The following is a 26,791-nucleotide window of genomic DNA, read 5'->3' as shown; positions in this document are numbered from 1 at the left end:
CACACCCAGCCCTCATGGCCTCACTGTTTCTGTGGGGAAAAGTGCGACCTTGCTTTTCTGTTCTTCTGATATAAAATGATTTGGCACATGTAGTATCCAAAGACCCAGTATTGAGCACCAACTGAAAAGCCCTGTGTCTACCTTTCTGATGTGCTGGCTGCAAGGAGTTGCCATGTAAGAGAAAGAGAGTTAAGTAGGTACCCTCCTCAGGGCTAGTGGCAATACCTGCTGTGTTCTCACCCCCTACCCAGCAGCCTCTCTTCTTCCTTCCTTGCCTCCTGACAGTGTAGACTTTGACATTTTCAACTTTCCATTTCTTGACTGCAAGTTCCTCCCCTTTTGTTACACTGGAACAAAGTGTAATAGGAGTTCAATATTCCTAGATTCACTTTGGTCCCTTGACCAGTTCAACATGGGAAGAACAGAGTGAGGTCAGGAGTGAAGGATGAAGGGTGTGAGAGTTGCCTTTTTTGAAGGGCAATCTTAGAGGTGAGAGATCGGCTTTGTAGTGTTTGACCGCAAAGGGTAAAACTTGCAAAGAGGCAGATTTTACTTCAATATAAGGAAAAATGTCTACAGTAAGAGCTTTCCAAAAGTGATGGGGCTGCCTTGGGAAACAGAGGGCTCCCTTTCACTAAGACTACAGGCGAAGGCTGGATGACTTCTTGTAGAATTTGATGGAGGGAGAATTCTTGGCCCCTGTAGACTGGCCTGGAGGGCTTCTAGATTCTTTTCCAACTCAAGGTCTTGTGATTTGGAGAGGAGAGCTTGATGGGTAGAAGATGATTTTAGAAGACTTTGCTGGAGGGTGATCAGGCCTTCTGCCCTGGCCTTGTCATCTTGCCCAGAGAAGTCTGGCATTAAAAGAAATCAAAAGCAAGTAGGGTTTGCAAGCTATCTCACCCAAGCTTGAGACAGAAGCTGCAGAGACCAAACCTTCTTCTCATAGTTGGATGAATATGAAGATCTATTTGTGTCTGGATAAACCCTACTACCAACATTAAAAGGCATTTTCACTTTTGTCTTATTGTCCTCACCTAGACTTACTCAAGGAAAGCCTCAAAATATATTCTGGATGTAGCGCCTATCCAGGTTTCCCCAAATATACTTGATAAGACCCCCTGTTCACATACAAGAACTCAGCATGACAATTTGTGTATCAGATATAGGGTCATCTTTATTTGATCCCATGGAAAATGTAGAAGATGAAAAAATTCAAAGGAGTAACCAATTGGAAATTTCAAACTAGATGCTCTAACAACAGCTCCACTTGTCCAAAGAGAGCTTATTATATTCCCCCAACACTCAACCCTCTCCCAGACTTCTGTTTTTGACCCCCTTCTACTAGTCTCTCAGATCCATGATCTTATCTCTTCCTTTAACCCCACATTTCCGTATTATCACCCAATCTTGCCATTTTTATCTTCACAATATCTTGTGCCTCCAAATCCTTCTAGTTTTGTCCCTCTTACCTAGATTGGCCTTCTAATTCATCTCCTTGCCTTGAGTCTTTCTCCCCCCACTCTGGTCCTATCCCCAGATGCCGAGAATTTTCTGAAGCACAGATCTGACCATGTCCACAAATTCTAGTGGCACCTGTTGCCAGTTTAGTTTTTAAAGCCCTTCACAGCCCAACCCATCTCTCCAGCCTCCTTGGACATTACTCTCCCCATCGCTGCACTGCTCTCTAACCCACCAGAATCCTTCTCACATGTGAACCTTCCATACTTTTGCCCTGGCTGTCCTCCATGTCTGAAATGTCCTCCCTTTTCACTTCCACCTTAGAGAGGATCTCTTCTCCTTCTAGACACAGTTCAAATCTTACCTTTTATGGAAGTCTCTCCTAGTCCTCTCTACCATTAGTATCCTTTCTCCCTAACCACCTTGTATTTGGCAAACATGTTTATTTCTGGAAATTCTCGTGTGTGTGTTTGTGTGTGTGTGTGTGTGTACTGTTCTCCCCCCCACTTGCTATTAGAATATAAGTTCCTTGTGAGTAGGGATTACTTCATTCTTTGTATTGGTTTGCCCAGCACCTAGCCAGTTCCTGGCATATATGAGACACTTAATAAGCACTGGCATATTGATTGAAGGAACCCATAGATACAGAACGTACATAAAACACTCAAAGGGCTCCTGGGAACTCATAAGCACATATAGAAAACACAGAAAGCACTTACATAACCCATAAATTCCTCCTGGAAGGCAGTCATATTTGGATGTTGTTGAACAGCCAACACCCATTCCCATCAGACTTGCACAATCAAAATCACAGTCATTGTGGGGATTGGGAAAAGGAGAGGTGTGATGTGGCAAAATCCAAGTCTCTTAACTTCCCTCCACAGCATAGGTGTCCCCTATCCTTTAACTTTAGAGGACCAAAATGATCGGCTAGATGTTCTTTCTTCCAAGAATCATACTGCATCAAAAAAAAAAATCTCTTTCTCCCTCTAGAAGGGAAAAATCTCTCCCTTGAATCTCCAGACTTCTGAACTTGGGAGTACCAAAACCTGGAATCACTCTAAGGCTCAGGAAATGTACCTCTTCTGTCCAGAAGCCTAGATCCTAGGATCAGACTGCCCAGGAACTAAAAATCCCCTCTCCTCCACATAATAGATTGAGGTTCCACGGTTTCTCTTTCAGACTGAATGATTGCTTTTGCTATAAGTATTTTATTAGACATCTATCATCTGATGCTATCTGTAAAACTGGGAAAGTTCACTCCCAGGAGCTCTAGTCTCTGAGGGTGTTCAGAAATCTGTGGGAGAGCATACAGGAGCTTTCTGTACTTCTGTAGGAAATTTATCATTGCCTCAGCTTCTACCATCTCTAAGACTGGGAAAGTCTAACCCAAGAATCCCGAAGACCAAATAAGTCCTTTGTTTCTCTATCTTCTCAACAAAAAAGAGACAAGGAAAAGAGGAAACCCAAATGAAGCTAAGTTGGTCTGTTGACTTTCTTTTATAGCACCTATGGAGAGTAGTGGTTTTTCTGATAAAAGTTTCTATCATTGAATTATCTTGTAAGCAATCCCAGCCACTGAAAGCCCTCTATATCCTCTCAACAAGGTATCAGTAGGCATGTCCACACTACTTGGGGAAAGGTCCCTCAGATTCATTTAAAGACCCATACCCTGTAATCAATCCAAATTAATTGGGGACTCTCCTTATCAACTTCATCCATCAGGATGACTCATCCTGAGTCATCAACACTCATCTTGACTTTGATCCTTCCACTGGACTTCAATGACTCAAAAAGAGTGAGACTGATGAATATGCAATTTTGCTTCATTTAAATCCAATCACAAGTAAGTCAAGACATCACCTGTGATGTCATTGGTCCTCTTTGAAGGACAAACAGCAAAGATGAGAAAAGAAGGATGTGGTTCAGAGGTACTGATGATTTTTTGATTGCCTTTTTTATATTAGTATCAAACATGATTCCCCCTTTCCATTAATTTATTTTTGTTGAAATATATTATAAAATGATGACATCCCATTATTTTCTATTTTCAGAGAAAAAATAATTTCACTTGTAGGTCTCTTAAGCTGAAAGGTCTAATGAAGTCCGTGGTACATCAAGAGGCCTTCCCTTGTCAGTTAGATCCTGTCTTTAGCCTAGTTTCTCCAATGTATGGTTAAGCCAAAGTTCCAGGGGAAGGAAATCCTTTTCAGAATTATTGCTTTTATAAGCCTTCTTTACACTATGGATATTCTGTTGTCTAGTGATCTTTATCTTTCAGAGAACCTTAATCAATCATCTCTCCAATATGAATCCTCTGATATAAAGTTAGAGATGATCTTTGACTAAAGGTCTTCCAACAATGAATCCATATAGATTCTCAGCATGATTTTTCTAATGCTGTACTAGCTCTGCACTCCATTTGAATACCTTTCTTCATTTATAACAGTGATAAGATTTCTATCTTGTATGAATTCTCTGATGGGGGAAAAAAGAGATGATTTGCCTTAAGTCTTCACAACATTAATTATATTCCTAAAGTTTCTCCAGTGTGGATTCTCTCATGTCCATTAAACTTAGAGTGGACATCCAATATTTTCAAGGTAGTGTCACTTCCAGCATGAATTCCCTGATATATATACACTTAATCTGGTTCAGTCTCTCTTCCCAACTTTGTGGAGACCTGACGACCACATTTCCTGCAAGTGTTGCCCAGGAGATCAGGAAATACAGGTGGTTGCCTGCATATTTGGGCAAAATTTTCCCATTTTCTTCATCTATTCCCAGATATTCCCTTTATCTTAAGACTGTTGAAGGTACTGACCTTGATACCCAAGCTTATCCTTCCAACTTTTGGATTTGGGGGATCAAAGAGCAGAAAGAGTCTGGGAAGCTGAGGTCAGGAATGAACTAACAAGAAAAGCAGACAGGATGTTGTTGGTGGCCACAGGGACTTACAAGCTAAGATAGAGCATATATAAGTCATGCTGTGACTGATCCTATTCTCACATCTTTTGGGGTTGGAAACTCAAGCTCATGACCATCCTTTCTTGTTTCCTCTTTCCCTTTGTCTCATAAGAGGGAAATGTGTATGTGCTTCTAAACTGGATTGTGCAAATGGGCTTAACTTTGTTTCTTAAGTTTGCTTATCCTTTTGTGTTTAATTTTTTATTTTATTTTATTTAGCAGGTAAAAGTGTTAAAGAACTAATTGCTAAAGTATGTATGATTACGAGATGTTCTTTACTATAGCTATCAGAGAAATCTAGTTAAAGGAAAGAATTATGGATTTGTATTCCATTCTAGTTACATTCCAAGGCTGACTTCATTTACCCTACAGCACTCTAGGGGTATCCCTGAGGGATTGGGGTATCTTTTTTATTGCCATTTCCTTTTACCCACATTCTGGTGTTTTACCCAATATCAGTTGCCAATGGTTATTATTATCTCAGTATCATTTAATCAATTTGCTTTTACAAAGGGAAGTTAACTAATAAAACATAACAAGAATAAAAGTAAAAATATTTGGGAATAGCTCTTCCTTAGACCACCTTGGTTCCAGGGGATAGTGGACCCAAACTTAAAACATTTGCTGTAAAACATGTGCCCCCACCAAATTCCCTTCCAAAGATGGTATAGCCACTGAATGACTCCCTCCCTCCTGGCTGCCTTTGGTCCACTGTCATGCTGGGTCACATAGGTCAGTTAAGTATCTCATTCAGCCCAGTTGCTCACATACTGCAGATGACCTGTTGGTCTGCAGCTCACTCTTCTTCCTTCAGAAGCTCTCATGGTCACAGCCTTGTCTGTTCCATCTCCAATACTCCTTCCCCTAAGGCAAGAAAGGATGGGCACAAGAGGGCCCCAAACAACAAGACCATGTACTCCTGGCTTTGTGCAAAGCCACACAGATTTAGTAGGCTGCTGGTGCTACTCCCTCTCCCAATCCAGAGGCTTACAGTAGCCCTTGTCTCCTCAGGCCAGGAAGAGAGGGGACAGAAGCTAGCTTTGACCAGTCAGTGCCCCTTAAATACCCATCCAGTTCCAGCCCATCAACCTTTCATAAGTCCATTTTTCCACCATATGGTTAGCTTACTAGAAGTAGTCACACAATATATGTGTTCAGAAATGGAGAATAGGGCCCTTCCATTTCACATGATCAGATTCTTCGAGGATTTGCCAACTACTCTTACTCCTAAGACTATGTCTTCATTGGTCAGTCCTCTTTTACAGATGCCTTCTTACAACTTTCTGAGACAAAGGGAATATATTCACCTGGGTTTCCCCTCACCTGTAAAATGAAAAGAGTAACAGCATCTCCCTACCAGGGTTGTTGTGAGGATCAAATGAGATAATAATTTTAAAATGTCCATGTAGTAGGCAATAAATATTAAGATTTTTTTTCCTCTCTTGTGAATGACTGGGGAGAGGGAGGCAGTTCCTTAATCCTTTTGGGGCAGTTGAGTTTGAAAGAAAATCACTTCTTCCTCTGAGGGAAGGGGGCTGCACCATAATTGTTGTTCAGTCTGTAGTCGTTGTTCTTCAGTCATTTTAGTCACGTTCACTAGTCACTTTGTGACCCTATTGGGAGTTTTTTTGGCAGAGATACTAGAATAGGTGTCCATTTCTTTCTCCAGTTCATTTTACAGATGAGGAAACTGAGGCAAAAAGTGTGAAGTGACTTGCCCAGGGGCACACATCTAGTAAGTGTCTGAAATCAGATTTAAACTCAAATGGAAGAAGAATAAAAGTGCCTGATGGTGTCTGCCTGCTTAATCTCCAGCCCAGAACAAAAGCACCACAATTGCATGTGTCTGCCTCACTGCTATTTCTGCTGCCTTTTGGGGGGGTGGGTAGGGTTCAAGGCAATGGGGTTAAGTGACATGCCCAAGGTCACACAGCTAGGTAATTTTTTTAGGTGCCTGAGGTCAGATTTGAACTCCAGAGCCAGCACTCTATCCACTGCACCACCTAGCTGCCCCATCTGCTGCCTTTTTGGTACTTTGAGACCTAAAGTATTAAGAACTAAAAAACAACAAGTTTTCTGTCACTAATGGTGAAAATGGATCATTATGGAAAAGTGGGTAGATCAGTTTTATCTTGTGGATTTGTTGTCTTCTTGCCAGTTTGATTCATGAATATTATTGGAATAATACAGTTCATTTGCATTGCACATTCAGTGAGTTTGCTATAAAGATAGCTTAAAATTTCATGGAGATGGGAGAACCAAAATATTTAAAAATAGCTATATACAACTGTATATACAACTGTTGGAATAAAAAAAGCAAGCATTTTTTTTTGTCTTGGCCTAAGTTTAGCCAAGACTTTTCGAATGGAAATAGAGGATGTGTAGTATTATTCTGGACAGCCCACTCTATCCGCCTTCCTTCCAGACCAAAGTTCATTCCAGCAGTCTTTTTGGGAATGGCAAGACAGTGTCATCAAGTTTGAGTTAGTACTTTTTTGCTGTCTTCTCTCTTGGTCAGGGCATTCATTTTAGGAGGGATAGTAACAGGCTAGAGAAAACTTCAGGAGAAGGTGACTAGGATGGGGGTGAGTAGCGGGGATTATTTGGCCTGAAGGAGAGAAGGCCAAGTAAGGACAAAACTAATCTTTTAAAGTATTTGGAGAGTTGCCTTGGGAAAGAAGGGCTAGAAAGCAGGGTGCTCTGTGGTCCCAGGAGACAGGCAGTCAAAGTAGGAGTGATGGATGGAAATGACAAAAAGCTGATGGGAACTTAAAAGGATGCAGTATGTTAGAATGGAAAGAACACTGACTCTAAAGAACCTGGGTTTGAATCCCACCATCAATGTTTGTTTGCCTGTGTGACCTTGAGCAGCTCATTTAACCTTTATGAACCTCAGTTTCCTCAATTACAAAATGAAGGAGTTGGACTAGATGGTTTCTGAGACCCCTTCTAGCTCTAGGCCCATGATCCAATAAAAGTTCTTAACTGAAAGACCACAGAATGGGCGGCTGCAGGAGGTGGTGATTTCATTATCACTAGATATAACCAAACAGTATATGTAGTAAAGAGAATTCACAGCAGCATAGAATTAGACTACTTGATCTCTAAAGTACCTTCCAATTTTAAAATTCTAGTATTCTATAGAGAATGATCTCATCTCCGTGTTTTGTTAGTAAGATTGCCAGTGCCAAAGAGATTTTTGAGTAGGTTCTTTATTCTCAGAGATACCTGAGTTGCCGCTTGTGTACAACAGCATCTTCTCTTTGTGTCTCTCAGGGTATCAGCGCCAGTTGACTTACAAGCGCCAAGATGGCTCCTACAGTGCATTTGGGGAGAGAGATGCTTCAGGGAGTATGTGGTAAGTTGTCCCAGAAAGGTGAGCCACTGTGGTGTAGTGTAGTTCACCTCTATATATCCCATGAAAGTCGACGATGTGGATCATCATAACCTTGTATGATCCCCATTTTGTCGTTGAGGAAACAGAAGCATTGAGAAGAAAATATTTGGTCACACAGCTGGAAAATAGTTGGGTTGGGATTTGAGGCCAGAAATGTAGGAGATAGATGGCAAGTCTAGTATCACATAGTACAATATTAGAAATGGAGACTTTAATAATACAGGCATCTGTTGGAGCTCTCTGCCAAAAACAGAACAACTAGCTTAATGAACCTTGATAATCATATCCCTTTTACAAGGTAAAGGAACCAAAAAAGGGGAAATCATATTTTGGATCTGATTCTCACTTTCTTGGAGGAAAAAATGATAAGAACCTTAAGAAAAGTGATAACTCTCTTCTAGAGTTTGTGATAGAGGCAAGCCAGGCCCAGGTTCCTAGATATGGGGAGGGTAGACTTTATAGAGTTCAAAGGAAGCATCTCGTGGACAAAAGTGGTGCAGAGTAAATCAACTCAGGAAAGCCAGGAACTCTCAAGAATAAAGGATAAAGGAAAATTATTTTAATAAGGAATAAGAAGGGGAATTATCTGAAGAGACTAATGTGGATGCACAGGAAACTCAACATCTAACAATTTTTTAAAAATCTGTGTGCAAAACATAGAAACATGAGCAGGTAACAAAGAATAAGAGCATGGCACAGTCTTATCAGTGTTGGGACAAGACTTAGTATAGGTTCTGAGACTCAGAGGTTCTGAACTTCCTTATTTCTTGCTTCACCTGATTCTCTACAGAGCAATGGATTATTCCCCTTAGGTTTCCAAAACAATCTAGAAGACTGAGATTTTAGCACTGGAGCCTCCCACCAGCATGCTTCCCTCTCAGACACTTAAGAGCTTATGTTCAACCCTGGTCAAATCACTTAATCTCTCTTTGCCTCAATTTCCTCAACTATAAAATGGAGATAGTAATAGTATCAGCCCCAAAGGGTTATTGTGGGGATTAAAGGAGAAAATATTTGTGAGAAGTATTTAGCATAATGCCCGCACATAGTTTTTTCCTTCCTATATTTTTACAAAAGGTTGAGTAGGTACACCAAAAAAACAGGTGATACAAAAACTCTCTGCCCCTTCTCCTGAAGATAGCAGGTCCTTGAGGAGAGGAGTGGTGAGGCACATGTGTGAACAAGAATAAGTTCACAAGTGCTAGTTATAAGAAGTCCTTTTAGTTCTCTTTAGAGAACTTTTGGCTCCAAAAGTTTGTGCCTCTGTTGAGTTTGCAACCAATGGCTCTGTCAAGCCATCCTTGGAAGGTTGCTTTTGGAGGGGGTAAAGGAAGTGAAACAGAGAGAGAGGAGGGAGACAGGTAAAGGGAAGATGGAGAGGGAGAAGAGAGGTCAGACAGAGAGATAGGCATTTACACTTCCTCTCAAGTCCTCTCTCTCAGAGGTTTGTCTCAAGCTCTTCTGCCCCTAAACTGACTTGCCACTGGATTTTCTATTGCTCAGTTTTCCCCACCAATTAGTTTTCTGGATTAGGCAGTCACTGCTCCTTTTTCAACCCAATTAAGGAGTTTTCACGTGATAAAGGTATCACAGCCTTTAATCAATCTTGTATAGTCATTTAAAAAACAACTCAAGTCCGTTCATTGGAGGTTAAGAGTTTTGAAGTCCCTCCATTACATTCAGAATGACAGGAGACAATAAGAAGTCATTCAGCCAGGTGGTACAGTGTTTAGAGCACTGGCCCTTGAGTCAGGAGGATGACCTGAGTTCAAAACTGACCTCAGATATATAATACTTACCTAGTTGTGTGACCTTTGGCAAGTCACTTAACCTCATTGCCTTAAATAAATAAAATTTTTTAAACAAAGAAGGCATTACTTTATTTTTAAAAAACTATATTGGGAAAAGGGGAGGATCAAATAAGGAGTGAATAGTGCCATAGTAACCGACATAGAGAGAAGTCAGAGCTGTTCAGTTCTTGTTTTGCTTCTGTTTTCTTTGTTGAATAAAGTGGCCTTTGCATTAGAAGAAATTGTACAAGCATGGCTAAGAATGGTGGATACCCATGACAGAAAGTGTAGATGTCCTTACTGATTTCAAGTCATCAGGTCCAGATGAACTATATTCTCAAAAACCCAAAAAAGCTAATGATTTCTATATCACTGTCATTGATGTCAGCTGAAGGACTGTGGACAATAATGGAAATACTGGAGGAGTCAGTGGGGGCAACAATCATGATGTTCATAAAAAGGATAAGAGCAATCGATAAAAGGATAAATGAGTGCTTTTGACCTCAGTTCCCAGGATTTCTCTAAAGCAGATCATTAAGTCAGTGATTAGAGAAGATCTAGTAAAGTGAACATTTGATCTTATGAAACCTCTTTCTGCAATATTTTTTTCTGGAATATTTTGGGTGTCAAAGCTTAAGAAATATATTGATCAGCTGGAGAGTATCTAGAATGAAAGCACCTTGAGTCTGAACATCCCCTGAGGATTGAGGGGACATGAGAGCTGCATTCAAGTATTTGAAAGACTGTCATGTGAAAGAGGGATTAGACTTTTTCCATTTAGCCACAGAAGACATAACTAAGAGCAGTCTGTAAGTAGTCAGAGGAAGCAATGCAAGGGCCCTCTCAAGATCTCTCTTAAGAACTTTGGAACTGATTGTGTAACATGAGAGACACTGGTACAGGACTGGCTAGCATGGCATGCCCCCATCAGAGAGAGTGCTATACTCTAAGAGCAAAGCGGAACTGAAGTAGCTCAAAGAAAACATGAGATGCACAAATTTAGAGAACTCACCCCAAATGTTCACATGGTCGATTTGTGCCCAACCTGTGGTAGAGCATTCTGATCTGGCATTGATCTGATCAGTCATTGTTGAACACGCTGTAATCTGACTCTAACATAGTGATGTCATTTTGGTCTTCTTCAGGAATGAAGGACATAACTAATCCACAAGTACCAGTTATATGTCACTGGACAAGTCATGTAATCTCTCTTTGCCTCAGTTTCCTCAGCTGTAAAATAAGAGGGTTGGTCTTGATGTCTGCCAGGGCTTCTTCCAGCTCAAATCCTATGATTATGAGCTCTTGGTTATGCTTACTCTATTTGGTCCCAGAAGACAGATCCTGGAACAATCACTGAAAGTTGCAAAAAAAGCAAAGTTAGGCTGAAAATCAGAAGTAATACCCTAATTTGTTGTTGCTGCTTAGTCATTTTCAGTCATAGCTCCCTTTGGGGATTTTCTTGGGCCCAAAATGGCAGATACTGGAGTGATTTGTCATTTCCTTCCAGTGAATTGCAACAAACAGGGTGAAGTGACTTACCCAGGATCACACAGCTAGTGAGTGTTTTAGACCATATTTGAACTCAGGTCTTCCTCCAGGTCTAACCCTCTATCTACTGAACTAACAACTTCTGCCCAACATCCTAATAATTAGAACTACATAAAAGTAGATGAGCTGCCTTGTGAGTTGGTAGGTTTCTCTTCGGGTGAACAATATGTCCTACTGGGGATTCCTTTACAGGTTAATAGGTTGAACTAGGTTCTGGGGAGGGGCAGAACCTTTCTAACTCCAAATGGTGATATTTGGTTGTAAATATAGCACTTTGCAAACCATAGTGTTACATAAAAGTGAATTTATTATTATTTGTACTTGAGTTTGACTTTTGAAGAAGTCTCCTCCCCTCCCCCCTGCACCTCCCTCCCCCCTGTTTCATGTTATCATCATTGTATTCCTGTGAGGGCAAGTAATATAGCATAAAGAGGCCTACTGGTGGAGGCCAAAAATGGGGCTTAAAATCCTACTTCTGACATCCTCAGTTTACTCAATGTTGCCTCCAAGGTCCTTTCTAGCTATGCCATGACCCTCTTTTCAGTTATTATTTCCATTTCAAATATGTAGAAGTTAAGACCAGAGGAGGTTAAAAAGTCAGCCCAAAGTCACAGGAAGTCAGTAGTACAGCCTGTCCTTAAACTCAGGATTTCTGACATTGAGGCAAGTGCTGTAAACAACTCAGGGAAGTCTTTGTGTATTCAGAAGCTCATATTAGAATTGGGGATGTGGCCATGTTTACATTCCAGTTCTTTGTGGAAACATTCAAGGCCAGAAATGGCCCATGACCAAGTCTTACCTGCACAACAGAGTCTACTCCCTCCACCCCTGCTGGCTGCATTTAGCCTGCAGCACCCAATAGGTCAAGGCTTGTTGAGAACAGTCAGAGAATCTCAGATCCAGAAAAGTCATGTGGTATACTCCCACCTGAGCACAAGGCCCCTCTGTGACCATTGGTTATTGGACTTCTGCTTGGAGACCCTGGTAAACCAATAACTATTTTATGAGATAAATCATTTTGCTTTCTGGAAAGTTCAGAATGTTAACAAGTTTTTTCTTAATGTTGACCTGGAATCTGCTTTTAACTTCCTCCCTTGGCTCCAAGATCTGCCAGGCAGAACAAGTATTATATGCCCTCTCATACATAACAACTTTCAGATACTTGAAGGCAGCTGACCCAGCCCAGTTTCCTCAACTCCAGGTCACTTTATGTGCTATGTCAGTAAAAGCTGTTTTCCATTTCCATTGAGAGGGGGTGTAATTAAAACTGCAGCAGAAGACTGTAAACTTGACTCACCAAAGTATATCTTGATATTGAGAGGGGAAAGAGAAACTCAGGGTCCACCATCTTTCCAAAGTGTGATGCCCCTGCACTTGTAGCATATTATTAGGAGTGGTGCTGGGAGCTTGACCGTGAGCCTTGAAAATGGTCTTCAGGGGTTAGAGGTGGTAGAGGAGGCCATTAACTATCACAGGAGGATGATACCAATCTTGTGACCAGGGACAAATCAGGAAGCCATTGAACTTCGTGAATTCAGGCAAGTGAGGTCATGGCAGATAATTGTGGGCAGTAACAGAGAGGGACAGATGCAACAACTGAAGGGGACTCTTTTGGAGACCTCAGGGTCTATTTTAGGGCTATGATCACTTATGCAAATCAATGAAGTTGGTGACATTCCCCATGGCTGGAGTGTGAGGAGTGGTGACAGGATGGAATGAAAAGTCAGTGATTTTTAGTGAGATGAACTATAGGGACTTATGCCATGGGTGGCCGGTCATCTTTCTAGTGTACTGCATACATGTCCCTCTAGTATCATGGAAAGCCTACTTGCCTTGGAAAGATCCTGTCTCTGTGGTTTAATAGTAGTTGTGAGACCTTGATAAATCTGAGCCTCAGTTTCCTCTAGTGTAAAAAAGGGACACTAATGAGAATGCTTTCCCTACATGGTTAGATTGTTGTGAAGTACATATCTGGTAAACCATGAAGGATCATAGAAGCCATCATTGGAATGGTACTAATTTATATTTCTCTAAGGCTTTACAAAGCACTCTCTTCCCAGTAGTCCTTGAGGTGGGTCATGCAAGTTTCATTAGCCCCATTTTTTACCATAATTGAGACTCAGAGAGAGAAGATGGTCACACAACTAAAATTCCACCCACTACAAGCAGCCTTTCAGAAAGATCTCCCTTATTTTTGAGTGTCTTCCTTCTTTTGATTGTCTCTAAGTTACATTGTATGAAGTTTGTCTGCACATAAATGTTAGCATGTTGTCTTCCCCATTAGCCAGTTAGCTCATTTCTCAGCACAATAATTGTCACATAGCAGACATTTGATAAATATTTATTGACTAAAAGCTAGGAAATATTTAATCTTGTATTTGAACCCAGGTCCCCTAATTTCAAGTCCAAGATTAGGATTATGTATCAAAAATCCCTTTCTATTTGGTCATTGTCAGCTCTACTAGCAGACTATTGCAATAGTCCAGGTAATAACTTGATGAAGGCCCACACCAGGTTGCATGCAATATCAGAGGAGAGAAGGGGGCATCTTGGAGAGAAATTGCAAAAGTGAGATCAATGAGTCTTTGCAACAGATTGAATATGGGAGTGAGATATATAAGGAGGGGTTAAGGATGACTCCTAGATTGAAAGCCTGAAGACTGGGAGGATGATGTCCTCGACAGTAATAGGGAAATTAAAAGAAAGGGAGTTAAAAGATGAGGGAAAGATAAATTATGTCTTGGACATGTTGAATTTAAGATGACATTAAATTTGAGCTATCTGAAAGACAGCTGGAGATGTGAAAATAGAGGTGAGCAGAGTTTGGGGCAGGAGAAGTAGTTCTGAGAATCATCAATGTGTAGGTGAAAATTAAATTCACAGAGGCTGATGAGATCACCAAGCTTAGTGTAGAGGGAGAAGAGAAGAGAGCCCAGAACTGAGCCCTTGAGGGCCACCTAGCATTAGAGGGCATGATGCAGAGGAGATCAATCAAAGGAGACTGAGAAGAATAAGTCAGAGAGGTGAGAGAAGCAGAAGAATGTGGTGTCCTGAAAACCTATAGAGAAGAGAATGCTAACAGTGTCAAAGGCTGCAGAGAGGTCAAGGAGAATGAGGCCTGAGAAAAGACCTCTGGATTTGGCAACTTAAAGCTCATTAGTAACTTTGGAGAGAGAGCAGTTTCAATGGAATGATGACTTTGGAAACTGGATTACAAGGGGTTAAGAAGTGAGCAAGAAGAGGGGATGTTGAGGCACCTATTGTAGATGGCCTTTTCTAGGAGTTTGGCCATGGAGCAAACAAGATAGAGAACAAAGATAACAGAAATGGAAGAGTCGAGTGAGGAGTTTTTCAGGATAGTGGAGACCTACCTGGGTATGTCTGTAGAAATTAGGAAAGGACTCATTAGACAGGGAGAGATTGAAGGTAAGTGGGAGATTGGGGAGCAATCTGTTGGAGGATATTCCACATCTAATAGTTTAATTGTCTAACAAGATTCTTAATATCGCTTATTATTATTGTTAGTCTTCTTTGAGATACTAGAGTCTTGTCTTCTTGCCCAAATTTTTGCAAATTAAGATATCACTTGTGTACTGTAACTTTGGCCCCACCTCATGGCCCCCATTCTCTTGTGTAAAATCATAGAATCTCTGAGGTAGAAGAAATCTCTGAAATTCCCCACTGCAAACCCCAATCAAAGCATGGATTTCCTAAATCAGATAATGGTAATTACTATTAATTACTAGTATTATTTTCATTTAGTATTTTCACTAGTATTATTGCTAGTAATTACTCATATTATTTTCATTTACTCCTCCCTGCAATCCTATGAGATAGGTAGCCATGGTTATCTGCATTTTGACAGATGGGGCAACTGAGGCTCAGAAGATATGAGTTTCTCTAGGAATCATGATAAGGTTTAGAATGTGCAGGAGAAGATGGACATGGCAATATCAATCCATTCACATCAGAATGAATCATCACTTGACCAACCGTAGCCAAATGAACATTTGGCTCCAGTATACACATGCTCCTCCATGGCCAAATGCTCCATTATAGGAGGTCCATCTGTTCTGCTCAGGGTGGGATTTGACCCCTAAACCCTTGTTGGAGCCCCTTAACAGCCAAGGTCTTGGGTCCTGTTTTCTCCCACTGTTGCTTAGTTTTAAGTTGTGATATTTTCTCTGAGTCAGAATTCATTTTGGAGGGAACTTACTTTTATGACATGGCTCCATCCCTTTTTGATATAATGAACTTTCCTTTTGATTGAAGATCTGGCACTGCTCAATCCCTAGATATGAAATATTATTATGTACAGTTACTTAACACTTAAAAAATGCCTTGCCAGGCAGGGTGCTTCCCACCCTCCTCTCCTCAGGGGATGGATAAACCTGATAAGTCAACAGCCGAAAAGAGGCCAGAGTTCTCCCTCACTGCAAAGAGGCTCCATTTCTTTGGTATATGGCTTCAGTATCTTGACATAGATAGAGTTTAAGATTAGAAGGAGATGTAAGAATGTTTATTTTTTTGGTTGAACACATTTGATTAGTTATTTGAGGGGTTTTTTTTAATGAACAAAATTTTTTTAATGAGATCACTTAATTTTTTCTTTTTTAATCCTTTGATTTTATTTTTAAAAAATTTTTGTACAATCTGTTTTGATGCATCCCAACAGTTATCCCCTACAAAGTACATTCCCTGAAAAAAAGTTAAGTAAAACCACCTAACTTCAAATATACATTTAGTATATGTGCTGCCGAAGCGAGCACTCAAATATACATTTAAACAAGAAGCATCCATTAAATAATGACTATGTGCTGAGTCTAGTTCTCTGTCCTGGGGAAAATATCACATTTAGATAAGACACAGTCCCTTTCCTCATAAGACACCGACATAGCTAGCTGGAATATACAATATTACATGATAAATGCAGTTGAGAGTCACAGAACACTATGTGAACTGGAAGAGGGAAGGTCACTGGAATTGGAAAGGTTGAATTTTTGTTCCCCACTATTACATTTGAAGAGAAATTACTTCATATAATATTTCTCTGCCTTGCACGACAGAATGTGCACACTTGCAGAAAGCAGGTTGTGTGGTATGGAAGGACTGTAGGAGCTAGGGGACCTGAGTTTGAATTTTAGCCAGCTTTAATAGTAACTACTTGAAGAGTCATGAATAACACTCCATGCCTTAGATTCAGATCAGTAAAATGGATGTAATTATTCCTGTACATTCTCTGACTCCATCTCTGTCTCTCTCTGACTCTGTCTGTCTGTCTGTCTCTCTCTCTCTCAGAATTATTATAAGAACATTTTGTAAACTTTCAATTGATATAGAAGTATATTATAATGAAGCAAACCTTTTAATAGTGATAATAATAATGATAGCAATGATGACTAGCATTTATGTATTATTTAAAAGCTTACCTAAATGCTTTATCTGTATTGTTTCATTTTATCCTTACAACAATGCAGGGAGATAGGTGCTATTATTGTGCTCATTTTATAAATGAAAAAAACTGAGTCTAAAAGAGGTTCAGTGACTTACCCAAGGTCATACAGATAGAAAGAGTCTGAGGTGAGATTTGAGTTGACTCCAGGTCTAGTGCTCTGCTCATTGCTCTACCCCACTGCCTCAGTGAAAGAAATGGAGCCCATGAGGAACATGGAAGCATGACAATCTACAGGTTCCAATAAATTCTTTGTTTAATGATACCAAGAATCCCCAAGGGGTCTTCCAAAGGAAATGACTGTAATCCTGGAGCCTGAGCCAAACTCCCCAAGACTCAACTAAGAAACCTTGGGAACAATGAGGTCATATTATCTCTAGAATGTGTGTGTGTGTGTGTGTGTGTGTGTGTGTGTGTGTATGCTTCTCACGTCAATGAGCTGCAAAAAATGAATTGTAAAAGTTCGTTTTTAAAAGGTCTATAACATCTCTAAATGGAAGATTTTCCTTATAAATGAAAGAACAAACCTTCCCTTGAGAGCCATCCGGGTATAATGGAAAGAGGCCAGAAGACCCAGCTCTGCCTAAATTTATGGGTGACCATGACCAAGTCACTTTCCATTCTTGATCCTCTGTTTTCTCATCTGAAATTGAAGGGGCTGAATCTCTAAGGGTTTTTTCCCTGTGTTCTGTTTTCTGTGACCCCTTTCAGCTCTGACTTCTATGTTTATATTCTAAGATCTCATGCAGTTCTTAATTCTCTGATTCTGTAAGTTAGACAAGATCTTGTGACATTACCTAGCTCAGCCATCCCTACCTCATCTGTTTTAGCAAATCCCTTCAACATTAAATCCAGACCCATCCAGCCTTGTCTTTTGAAAACTCCTCTTAGCATGAGTATCACTCTAGCAGAATTTTGCTTTTCTCTCTGCTTATCTCATGAGCTCCCCGCACATAACTCCTGGCCCTACAGATCCAGTCCTAGTGACGCTAACTGCTTATTGGACATTTCATACTGCGTGCCTCATAGTCATCTCAAGCTCAACCTGTCTAAAATCCAACTTAATGATCTCACTTCTCAAACCCTCTTCCAAATTTCCCTTTCTTTTGAGGGTTCCACCATTCTTGTAGTCATCAAGATTCACAACCTGCTGTTTTACTTGAAATCATCCTATATATCCATTCAGTTGCCAAATCTTGTTATTTCTGTTTCCATGATATATCATTCGTCTCCTCCTCTCCTCCCTTGGCCACCATTCTAGCTCAGGCCCTTATCAGTCCTAGCCTGGACTGTGGTCAGTAGCCTGCTCTATAGTTCAGCCCAGTTGGCCTTTTTCTGTTCCTCATAGAACACATTTCTTCTTTTGTCACTGGGCCTTTGGACTAACTGTCTCCCTTCTCTGGAATCTCCATCTCCTAAAAGCTTTCATTTCCTTCAAGGCCAAGCTCAAGTACAACCTGGATCCTTTCCTGAAGCCCCCAGCTGCCAGTGCCCCCCACCAGATTTACTTGTATCTCTTTTGGATGTGTCTACATATGAACATGCTAGACTCTAAGCCCCTTGAGGAGAGGAATTCTTTTAACTTTTGTTTCATATCCCTAGTGCCTGTCACATAATAGGTACTAAATACATATTTGTTGTTTGGCTATTTGAAGTGTCTCTCCTCTCCAATCCACCTAGTACCAAAGGATCGTCCTAAAGTGGAGGCTGACCATTTCACCCCCTTGTGTAGGTAACTAATGGTGCCCTCTAGCCTCCATTCTGTCTAAAGCCCTTTACAACTTGGCTTCAATCTTCCTTTCTAAACTTCTTAAACTTATCACTTATTGCTCCCCTTCCCCACACTCAACAGCTCAGCTATTCCTTACAAATGAAACTCCATAGCCTAACCATGTTTCTACACTGATTCTCCTATGCCAATAATGCATTCCTATCTTTTTTCCTTCAAAACTCTTTTCAAATGGCATTTTCTATATTTCCAGCTGCTAATTTCTTCCTGCTCCCATAATTACCTTTATATTTATCATACATGTATGTATAGTCAGGAGATCCTTAAAAGGGAATATTTACTTCAAAAGTATAATCACAAATATACAAATTTACTCCCTATCACATATGGGGGGGGGCATAATCCTCTTTATCCTCATGCCTATCTCTGGAGAGGGAAAGGGGTTAGATTCACACTTTAGCTCCATTGCTGTTGTTCACAGTTCCAATTCCAAATCCCAACCTCCCCCTCGGGTTTGAGTCCTAGGTATCCTGACTGCTCAGGACTTCCATGCCAGGCTAGATGGCCACACCATCCTGCTGGCAATCTCGGCTTCAGGATTCATGACTTGACCACAGGATCCCCTAGTGAATCACTTCTGGCTCCTGAAACCAAGAGGGACAAACAACCATCCCTAGGCCCATTTCTTGGAGCTAAAATAAAAGAGGGAGTAGGGAAAACACTTGCCTTCCCCTGTCTCCAGGTCAGTTCAGGATGACCCCATTGTGCACAGCAGATGGGAGCTAGTGAAGAGAATGAAGCTGAAATGATGAAAGAAGAGAGAGGGAACAACTCAGCCACATCAATTTTAAAGATGCAGGGAGCCCATCAAAGTTGGCTACCTCCACCCACATGGTAGGGGGACATGGTAGACTCTGTGCTCAATAGAATAGGGCATGTTCTCAAGGACTCTCCCCTGCCCAGAAAAGCCCAAGTTACACATGTACAAATAGTTATGTGCATGACCCCTTTTGAAGGATAGACTGTAAACTCTTTGAGGGCAGGAATTACCTCATTTTTTTTTTTGGTATCCCTAGAGCATAGGACTGGGTCTTATATGCTTAATAAATGTTTGTTGATTATTTGATTCTTTGTGGACACATATATTGAATCAACTATGTTTGGTGTGATTTAGGCTAACAGCTTTTGTCCTGAAGTCCTTTGCCCAGTCACGGGGGTTTATTTTCATTGATCCTAAGGAACTGGTGTCTGCCAAGAACTGGATCATTCAGCATCAGAAGGAAGATGGCTCCTTTCCTGCCATGGGAAGAATATTGAACAAAGACATCCAGGTAAGCAGAGCAGTATTCTCAAAGTCAAATCAACAAACATTTAATAGCATATTTGATCCCTACAATCCTCATGTTGAGATGATTGTTGTAGTGTTAAGTGACTTGCCCAGGGTCCTCCAACAATTTGAGATTCTTTGACTCTTTTCTTGGGAATTTCAGTGCCAAATCTGTGCCCTTCTGAAACTGTTCCCTGAAAGTGTGGCCCCAAAGTTGGTGGTGTACAGAACCTCAAGTGAGATAGTGGCTGTATAGCACTCTGCAAACCTTAAAGCAATGGGCTATCATCATCATCAAATCACCGAATCACCAGGCCTGCAGGCCTGGAGGTTTTCCTGCCCTCCTACTGGGCTCAAGAAATGGTTTTAGGGTCATGCCAGTAAGCCAGCGCTAGGCTGGCATGAGCTCTATACACCTACACACTCTTCAATTTAATCTGCTTTCTTAAATCTTGACAAGCAACCAAATAAAAAAACAAGCCCTAATTTGTAGAAATTGCCCATTTCTGAGGCATGAATGCTCTAAGTAAAAATCTGAGCATGTGCTGGGGCTAGTTCAAGCTGACTCTAACACACCCCTGAGTGAGAATCTTCCTACTGGCTAGCTGCCAGTGGGGTGCTTGACCTAGGGCTAAGTAAAGTTTTTAGAAAGGGCCTGGGAAAAGTTCTTGGGCACCAGTCAACCCAATCATGGCAGTGAAGGGTAGGAGAGGGGTATGGTCCCAGCTTTTCCCAGAAGTCAAAGCACCCTTCCCTTTCATTCCAAATTGACAGATAGTGTTGAACTAGAACTGACACACACACACACACACACACACACACACACACACACACACACACAAATAGAAACATGCTAAGACCCACAATCACACAGATATGTAGATACAACCAGACTAACAAGCACATTCACTCAAGGGAAGCAGGGCAGGGGTAGTCTGTGAGCTAAGCATGAGCATGAGCATGAGCATGAGCATGATTACTTAATAAATTTTGAATGTTTTGTTGAGTCAAACAGAGGCAGCTCCCCCTAGCTGCATAATTGATAGTGAGTTAGATTGTCCTCCTATCACATTTAGTAGACAAGGCACTTAACCTCTCACTGCCTCAATTTCCAAATCTGAAAAATGGAGGTAATAGCAGAAAATTAGTGTGAAATGAGATAACACATCTAAATTACATATAATAAAAACATGTGACTTAAAATGCTTTAGAAATGCTGGCTATTACTATTAGAAAAATATACTCATTCAGGCTTACAAAACTGCAGACATACACACACAGGACAGGCAACAACCATGCCTCTGACCTGAGTTCACTTATATTGTGTGTTGTTTCCTAGGGTGGGATCCATGGGAAGATTTCTCTGACTGCATACGTAGTGGCTGCTCTGCTAGAGACAGGCATAACATCTGAGGTAAGGGGTGAGGAGTGTCTGTGTCGTTGGGGGGAGATGAATGGACACAGAGACAGAGAAGAGAGATCATGAGGCGGAGGCAAAGAGAGAGACAGAGGAGCAAGAGTGAATGTATAAGTATATGTTTGTGGTGGAGGGATGGGGATTGGGAAGGAAAAGACAGGTGGTTGGATGGACAGTTTGGATTCATCTGAGCTTGGCACGTGTGATTGCACCATGCCCCAAAACCTCACCCAATGCTGCAGCTTCATCTGTCTGTGCATTCAGGGACCAAGGCCAAGGGCGAGGGGGTTGTCTTCTCATGGAGACAATACCTGCCTGGTCCTTAGCTCCAGGAGAGAGATCCGGGGAGGGGAGGGCCTTTTGCCCACTTTAGGGAAGGTAATAAATAAGCATTTATAGAGCTCTTACTGTACTGAACATTCTATACCTGTTTACCCTCACTACAAAGGAGGTGGTCTTAGTGTCCCCATTTTACAGTTGAGGAAGTGGAGGCAGAGGAATTCAGTGACTTGCCCAGGATCACACAGTTAGGTAGCGTCTAGGTTAGATTTGCCTTCAGACCTTCCTGCTTCCAGGTCTAGCCCTGCCCCACCTGCTTCCTCAAGATCACAGGTCTTGCTACAGGAATGTTCTTGTTCTCTTTTGACAAGAGCAGTTTAGTGAATCCATGTGATTTTTGAGAGCATGTAGAGAATGACAAAACATGAGCACATGGTGTAGGTGGAAGACCCAGGTTCAAATCCTGGTTCGATTTCAGACAGTGCAATGCATAGAGCCTGGGACCTGGAGGCAAGAAGGGCTGACCAGTCTCAGAAGCCAGTTAACTGTAGGACACTGGGCAAGAAACTTTACCCTGTTTGCCTCCATTTCCTCAGCTGTAAAATGAGTAAATAGCCTCTACTTTCCAGGATCATTGTGAGGATCTAATGAGATATTTTAAAGCCCTTTGCCAACCTTAAAGCACTATATAAATGTAAGTTATTATTATAAATACCTTTTATGTATCATTATATTATCATTATTACTAGCAAGTTTATTTCCATTTCTTGCTCATTTTCTTCATTTATAAAATGAGTACTTAGCTAGATGACCTCTAATCTTGGCACTGGTCTCTGAAATTCTCTGGGACGTGGTTGGGAGTTAGCAACATCATAAGGGGAAAAGTTCGGGAGACTCTCTGTCACTTGCATTCTGGAAGACATGATCTTTGTGGGCCTTCAATTCTTCATCTCAAGCAAGGGCCTTGGATTAGATGATCTGGAGGGTCTCCTCCAACCCTTGGTCTATGTTCCTCTGATCCTGTAACCCTTGGTCTCTCCACTTTTAAAAATAGGGATAAAGATATTCATTTTTCTGAACAGCTTAGAAAGCTGCTATGAGAAAAATAAACTGAACCAGAAGGATCATTGCTACTCTCATTATTCAGAGTAAAGGAGGTGGAAGTATCACATTTTAGGCAAGAACTTTGATGGAGGAGACATCAAAATGGGGGAGGGGGGCAAAAAGACATTCTAGGAGGAACTAAGGCTGTAACCTGGGAAAGGCAAAACATGGTCAAGGCATGTTGTGGTCCTAGATATCTTTAGAACTGTCATGGTTAAATGGAATTAAATTTGTTCTAAATGGATCCAGAAGGCTAAACTAGAAGCAAGAAGGGAAAGTAACAAGGAGGGAAAGACTATTTGGGTGGGAAGAAGAAGATTTAGATTAAAGACATGTTAAATTTGAGATGTTAGGAGGACATTTGAATTGTGTTTAGAAAGCAAGGATTGTGGCTCAAGAGAAAAGTTAAGACTGGGGCTACTGATTTAGGATTAGTGGCCTTTGTTCATTATTTCCCATTCATCCTGTATAGAGTTTTCTTTACATATGTATGTATGTATGTATGTATATATATATATATATATATACACATATGTGCATGTTTATGTGTACCTATGTATATATTTGTTTGCAGGTCATGTCCCCATTAGACTGAAAGTTTTTTGAGGGCAGGGACTATTTTTATCCCCAGCTCATAGTAGGTGCTTAATAAATGTTTATTGATTGATTGAGCAAGTTAAGAGTTGAAATGGTGGGAGCAGTTAAGGTCCCCTTGGGAATGAAGAGAGAAAGGGGAAGGGGAGGAAAGATGGAGAAATTCCAGAAGAAGAGAAGGAAAAGGGACTCTAGAAGGAGACAGAAGAAGTAGTAAGACGAGACCTCAGGGCTTTCATGTCATGAAAGTCAGAGAGTCATCCCCTGTCCTGCCAAGTCAGAAAAATATCTTCAAAGTAAGGGATTAGAGCTCTGACCCAATAGGTCAGTCCTTATTATCTCTGTTTCTTTTTGTCCTCTTAGAATCAAAAGGGAAGTGAAGAGTCAAGTATTTTTCCATATATGAATCTCTGAAATTTGAGTGTGTATATATGTATACCACAGTGTATAATTATGAGTATGTCTCTATCTGGGCCTGTATATCTGAATGAATACCCTTGTTTGTTAATATCTGATTTTCTTTTCAGTTTCAATATAAACATTAATCACTTGTATACAGTGTTCTCCAATATGGTATCTTCCATGGATATATTGTGTTTGAAACATGTAACAACAGAAATAATTTTGTTCAATAACCCTCTGATCTGTAACATGAAATAATGCATAAAATAGGGAGAGATGTGCTCACCCAAAGATATTTGCTACTGTTGTGAACAACATCCAGCATTTAGTCCAGATGGAAGAGGGATGCCCTACAGACAGTGTGATCCTCCAGATGTGCCTGTATGAGAATGCCATTGAACAAGTTCACTAAGCCAGGATGCTGGCAAGCTTGGGGTGTGCTATGAGTAAGTGTCTTGAAGAGTCTCCAATGAAGGGATGAAATTTAGAGCCAGGCTTTTGTAATCGCTCAGAAAAGTTTGTCCTAAGTAGTTACACAAGAAAAGACAAATGGAAGAATGTCTGTTGCTCAGGCTAAGGTCCAGCTGGATGGATGGCCCATTTACTGCATGACCCTGTCACTACAGATGGCCCAGAAGTGAGGAGGAGGAGAGCTTCTAGGATTGCCTTGGGGAAATGTTGATGTGCTTTGAATGACCTCCCTGTTATCCTGTAACTAAAACCTTTCTTTTTAATATCAACAGTCTTCTGATAATGCTAGGCAGCTGGGAACCATGAAGTATCACTTTCTCTAAAGTCTCCCATAGGGCAGCCAGCATGCTACACAGTTGTCCATAAAATGCCAGGAGGCACAGAATAAGTCTCTAGCACTTTGGATGGGCCTCCTGACAAAGTATGGACCCACCACAGTCAATCCACTAGAAAAGACATCCTCGGGGCGGCTAGGTGGTACAGTGGATAGAGTACCGGCCCTGGAGTCAGGAGTACCTGAGTCCAAATCTGGCCTCAGACAATTACCTAGCTGTGTGGCCTTGGGCAAGCCACTTAACCCCATTTGCCTTGCAAAAACTAAAAAGAAAAAAAGAAAAGAAAAGACATCCTCATCAAAGAAGATACTGATCTGAGGAAGTATCCAGACAGAGAGCATATCTCACTAGCCTTTCTGTAGCATCTGAAGATCTGCAGAGCATTTTATATATGTTATTTAATTTAATCCTCACAACAACCCATTATGTAGTTGAGGGAACTGAGGCTAAGAGAGAAATGAAGAGAACACTTGACCATAGTCAAACATCTAAAGCAAGATTCCTGAGTTCAGCCCAGTACTCCGTACTACCTAGATAAGGGACAGGGATAATGGTTTACCTCAGAACCAGGCTGTATCATTTGAATTGCTGAAGAGAGATGAGGCTGGATAAGATGAGGTCTCTTCCAACTCAGAGCTAACTATGATTCAAGGTCCCTAAGGAGTGAATGGAGTTTAAATATCTCCAAATATGACACACTGTCAGGAATGGCCCAATGATCCCATAAGCCCTTTGACTGGACTTTGAAAATAAACTACTTCTGTGTGAGTACTCAAGGCTGTTTGCACCTTGATTTATAAAAATAGATTTTTTTTGACAACTACCTCACTCCTTTGAATCCCAAGTTCATACAAAAGACCGTGGTAGAGACTCTAAAGATTGGGATGGACTTGAGCTGTTAAAAAATCAGATTCACCAAAATAGAAAAAAAAATTTAAAGCATTTCCAATAAAGTACATATGCTACTCATTCATTTATATCCTCAGCACTGAAGGCCTTCACAATCATCTAGTTTGATTCCCCTCCCCCACTTCATTTTACAGAAGATGACATTGAGATTCTGTGAGGTAAATGACTTTCCCAAGGTCACATAGGTGTCAAGTAGCAAAGGAAGGATTCGAACATAAACCCTCCAACTCGAAATCCAGTGATGCTGCTTGAGACCACTCAACCTCTCCACCTTCCAACAGAGCATCTAGGTGGCACAGTGGCTAGAGCCCCAGCCCTGGAGTAAGGAGGATATGAGTTCTAATATAGCCTCAGACGTTTGACACGTATTAGCTCTGTGACATTGGACACGTCTCTAAACCCTGATTGCCTCGCATCCAGGATCATCTCCAGAGGTTCTGATTCATCTCTGGCCACTGGACCCAGGTGACTCTGAAGGAGAAAGCACAGCACCATTCACTCAAATTCAGTTCATATGTTTGTTTGGGCATCACCTCCCTGATGTTGTAGTGTTCTTCAGGAATAAAGGACAAATAGCAACAACAGCACTGAAGTATATAAATGGTTGGTTGGTTGGTTCTTGTCCTTTATTACTGAAGAAGACCAAAATGACATCACTATATCTGAGACAAATTATAGTATGTCTGACTGATCAGACCAATATGAACTCAGAATGCTTTACCACAGGTTGGGCACAAATAGTCCACATGAACACCTGGAGTGGGTACTCTAATCTTATGGATATAACATTTTCTTTGAGTTGCCTCAATTCTGCCTTCCTCATAGACTACAGCAACCTCACTAATGAGGGGATGCCAAGCTGGGCAGTCCTGTGTCATTGTCTCCTCAAGCTGTCCAGTCAATTATAAAGTGCTTCAATGAGACTTTCAGGGTTTCTTGGTCTTGCTTATTCTGACCCCCTTGTGAACACTTGCCTTTTTGAGTTCCCCGTAAAATAATTTTTTTGCCAAGTGTACATCTGACATTCTAACAATGTGTCCAACTCATTGTAGTTGCACTCTGAAATAATGTCAGAATGCTAGGCAGTTTAGCTTGAGAAAGAACTTCAGTTCTGTTATTTTCTCCTGCCAGATGATCTTCAGAATCTTCCTAAGACAACTTAAATGGAAGTGATTCAGTTTCCTGACATGGTGCTGGTAGACTGTCCAGGTTTCACAGGTCCTGTAGACCTTCAGTTTGGTAGTCAGTCTAATACCTCTTCTCTCCCACACTTTTTTTTAGGTTTTTGCAAGGCAAATGGGGTTAAGTGGCTTGACCAAGACCACACAGCTAGGTAATTATTAAGTGTCTGAGACTGGATTTGAACTCTGGTACTCCTGACTCCAGAGCCAGTGCTTTATCCACTACACCACCTAGTCGCCCCCTCTCCCACACTTTCTTTCAGAGCCTCCCAAATACTGAGCTAGTTCTGGTAATGCAAGTGTCAACCTCCTTGTCAGTGTGTACCTCCTTGGAAAGGACACTGCCAAGGTAAATGAACTTGTCCACAGTACTCAAAACTTCTCCATTTGATTTAGCTTAGAGAAGATGAGTCTGTGATCAGTCCAGC

The 26,791-nt window shown here is 41.1% G+C and overlaps 1 protein-coding gene and 1 long non-coding RNA gene across 2 annotated transcripts in view; one reads left to right on the top strand and one right to left on the bottom strand.

The window, feature by feature from the left end:
- CPAMD8 (C3 and PZP like alpha-2-macroglobulin domain containing 8) overlaps positions 1-26,791 on the top strand; it is a 160,501-nt gene that overhangs the window by 86,701 nt on the left and 47,009 nt on the right. The window contains exons 27-29 of the mRNA XM_074202217.1: positions 7,705-7,786; positions 19,519-19,675; positions 21,011-21,085. Coding sequence (XP_074058318.1) covers positions 7,705-7,786; positions 19,519-19,675; positions 21,011-21,085 — 314 coding nt within the window. The remainder of the gene's footprint in view (positions 1-7,704; positions 7,787-19,518; positions 19,676-21,010; positions 21,086-26,791) is intronic.
- On the bottom strand, positions 8,239-16,803 carry LOC141500892 (uncharacterized). Its single transcript, XR_012472070.1, has 3 exons — positions 16,714-16,803; positions 15,380-15,454; positions 8,239-10,968 (listed from the first exon to the last, which is right to left on the bottom strand). It is a non-coding gene; the product is annotated as an uncharacterized LOC141500892 (long non-coding RNA).

This window comes from Macrotis lagotis, chromosome X, assembly GCF_037893015.1.
Source record: "Macrotis lagotis isolate mMagLag1 chromosome X, bilby.v1.9.chrom.fasta, whole genome shotgun sequence".
Lineage (NCBI taxonomy): Eukaryota > Metazoa > Chordata > Mammalia > Peramelemorphia > Peramelidae > Macrotis > Macrotis lagotis.
This window is presented reverse-complemented; position numbering and strand designations above follow the sequence as displayed.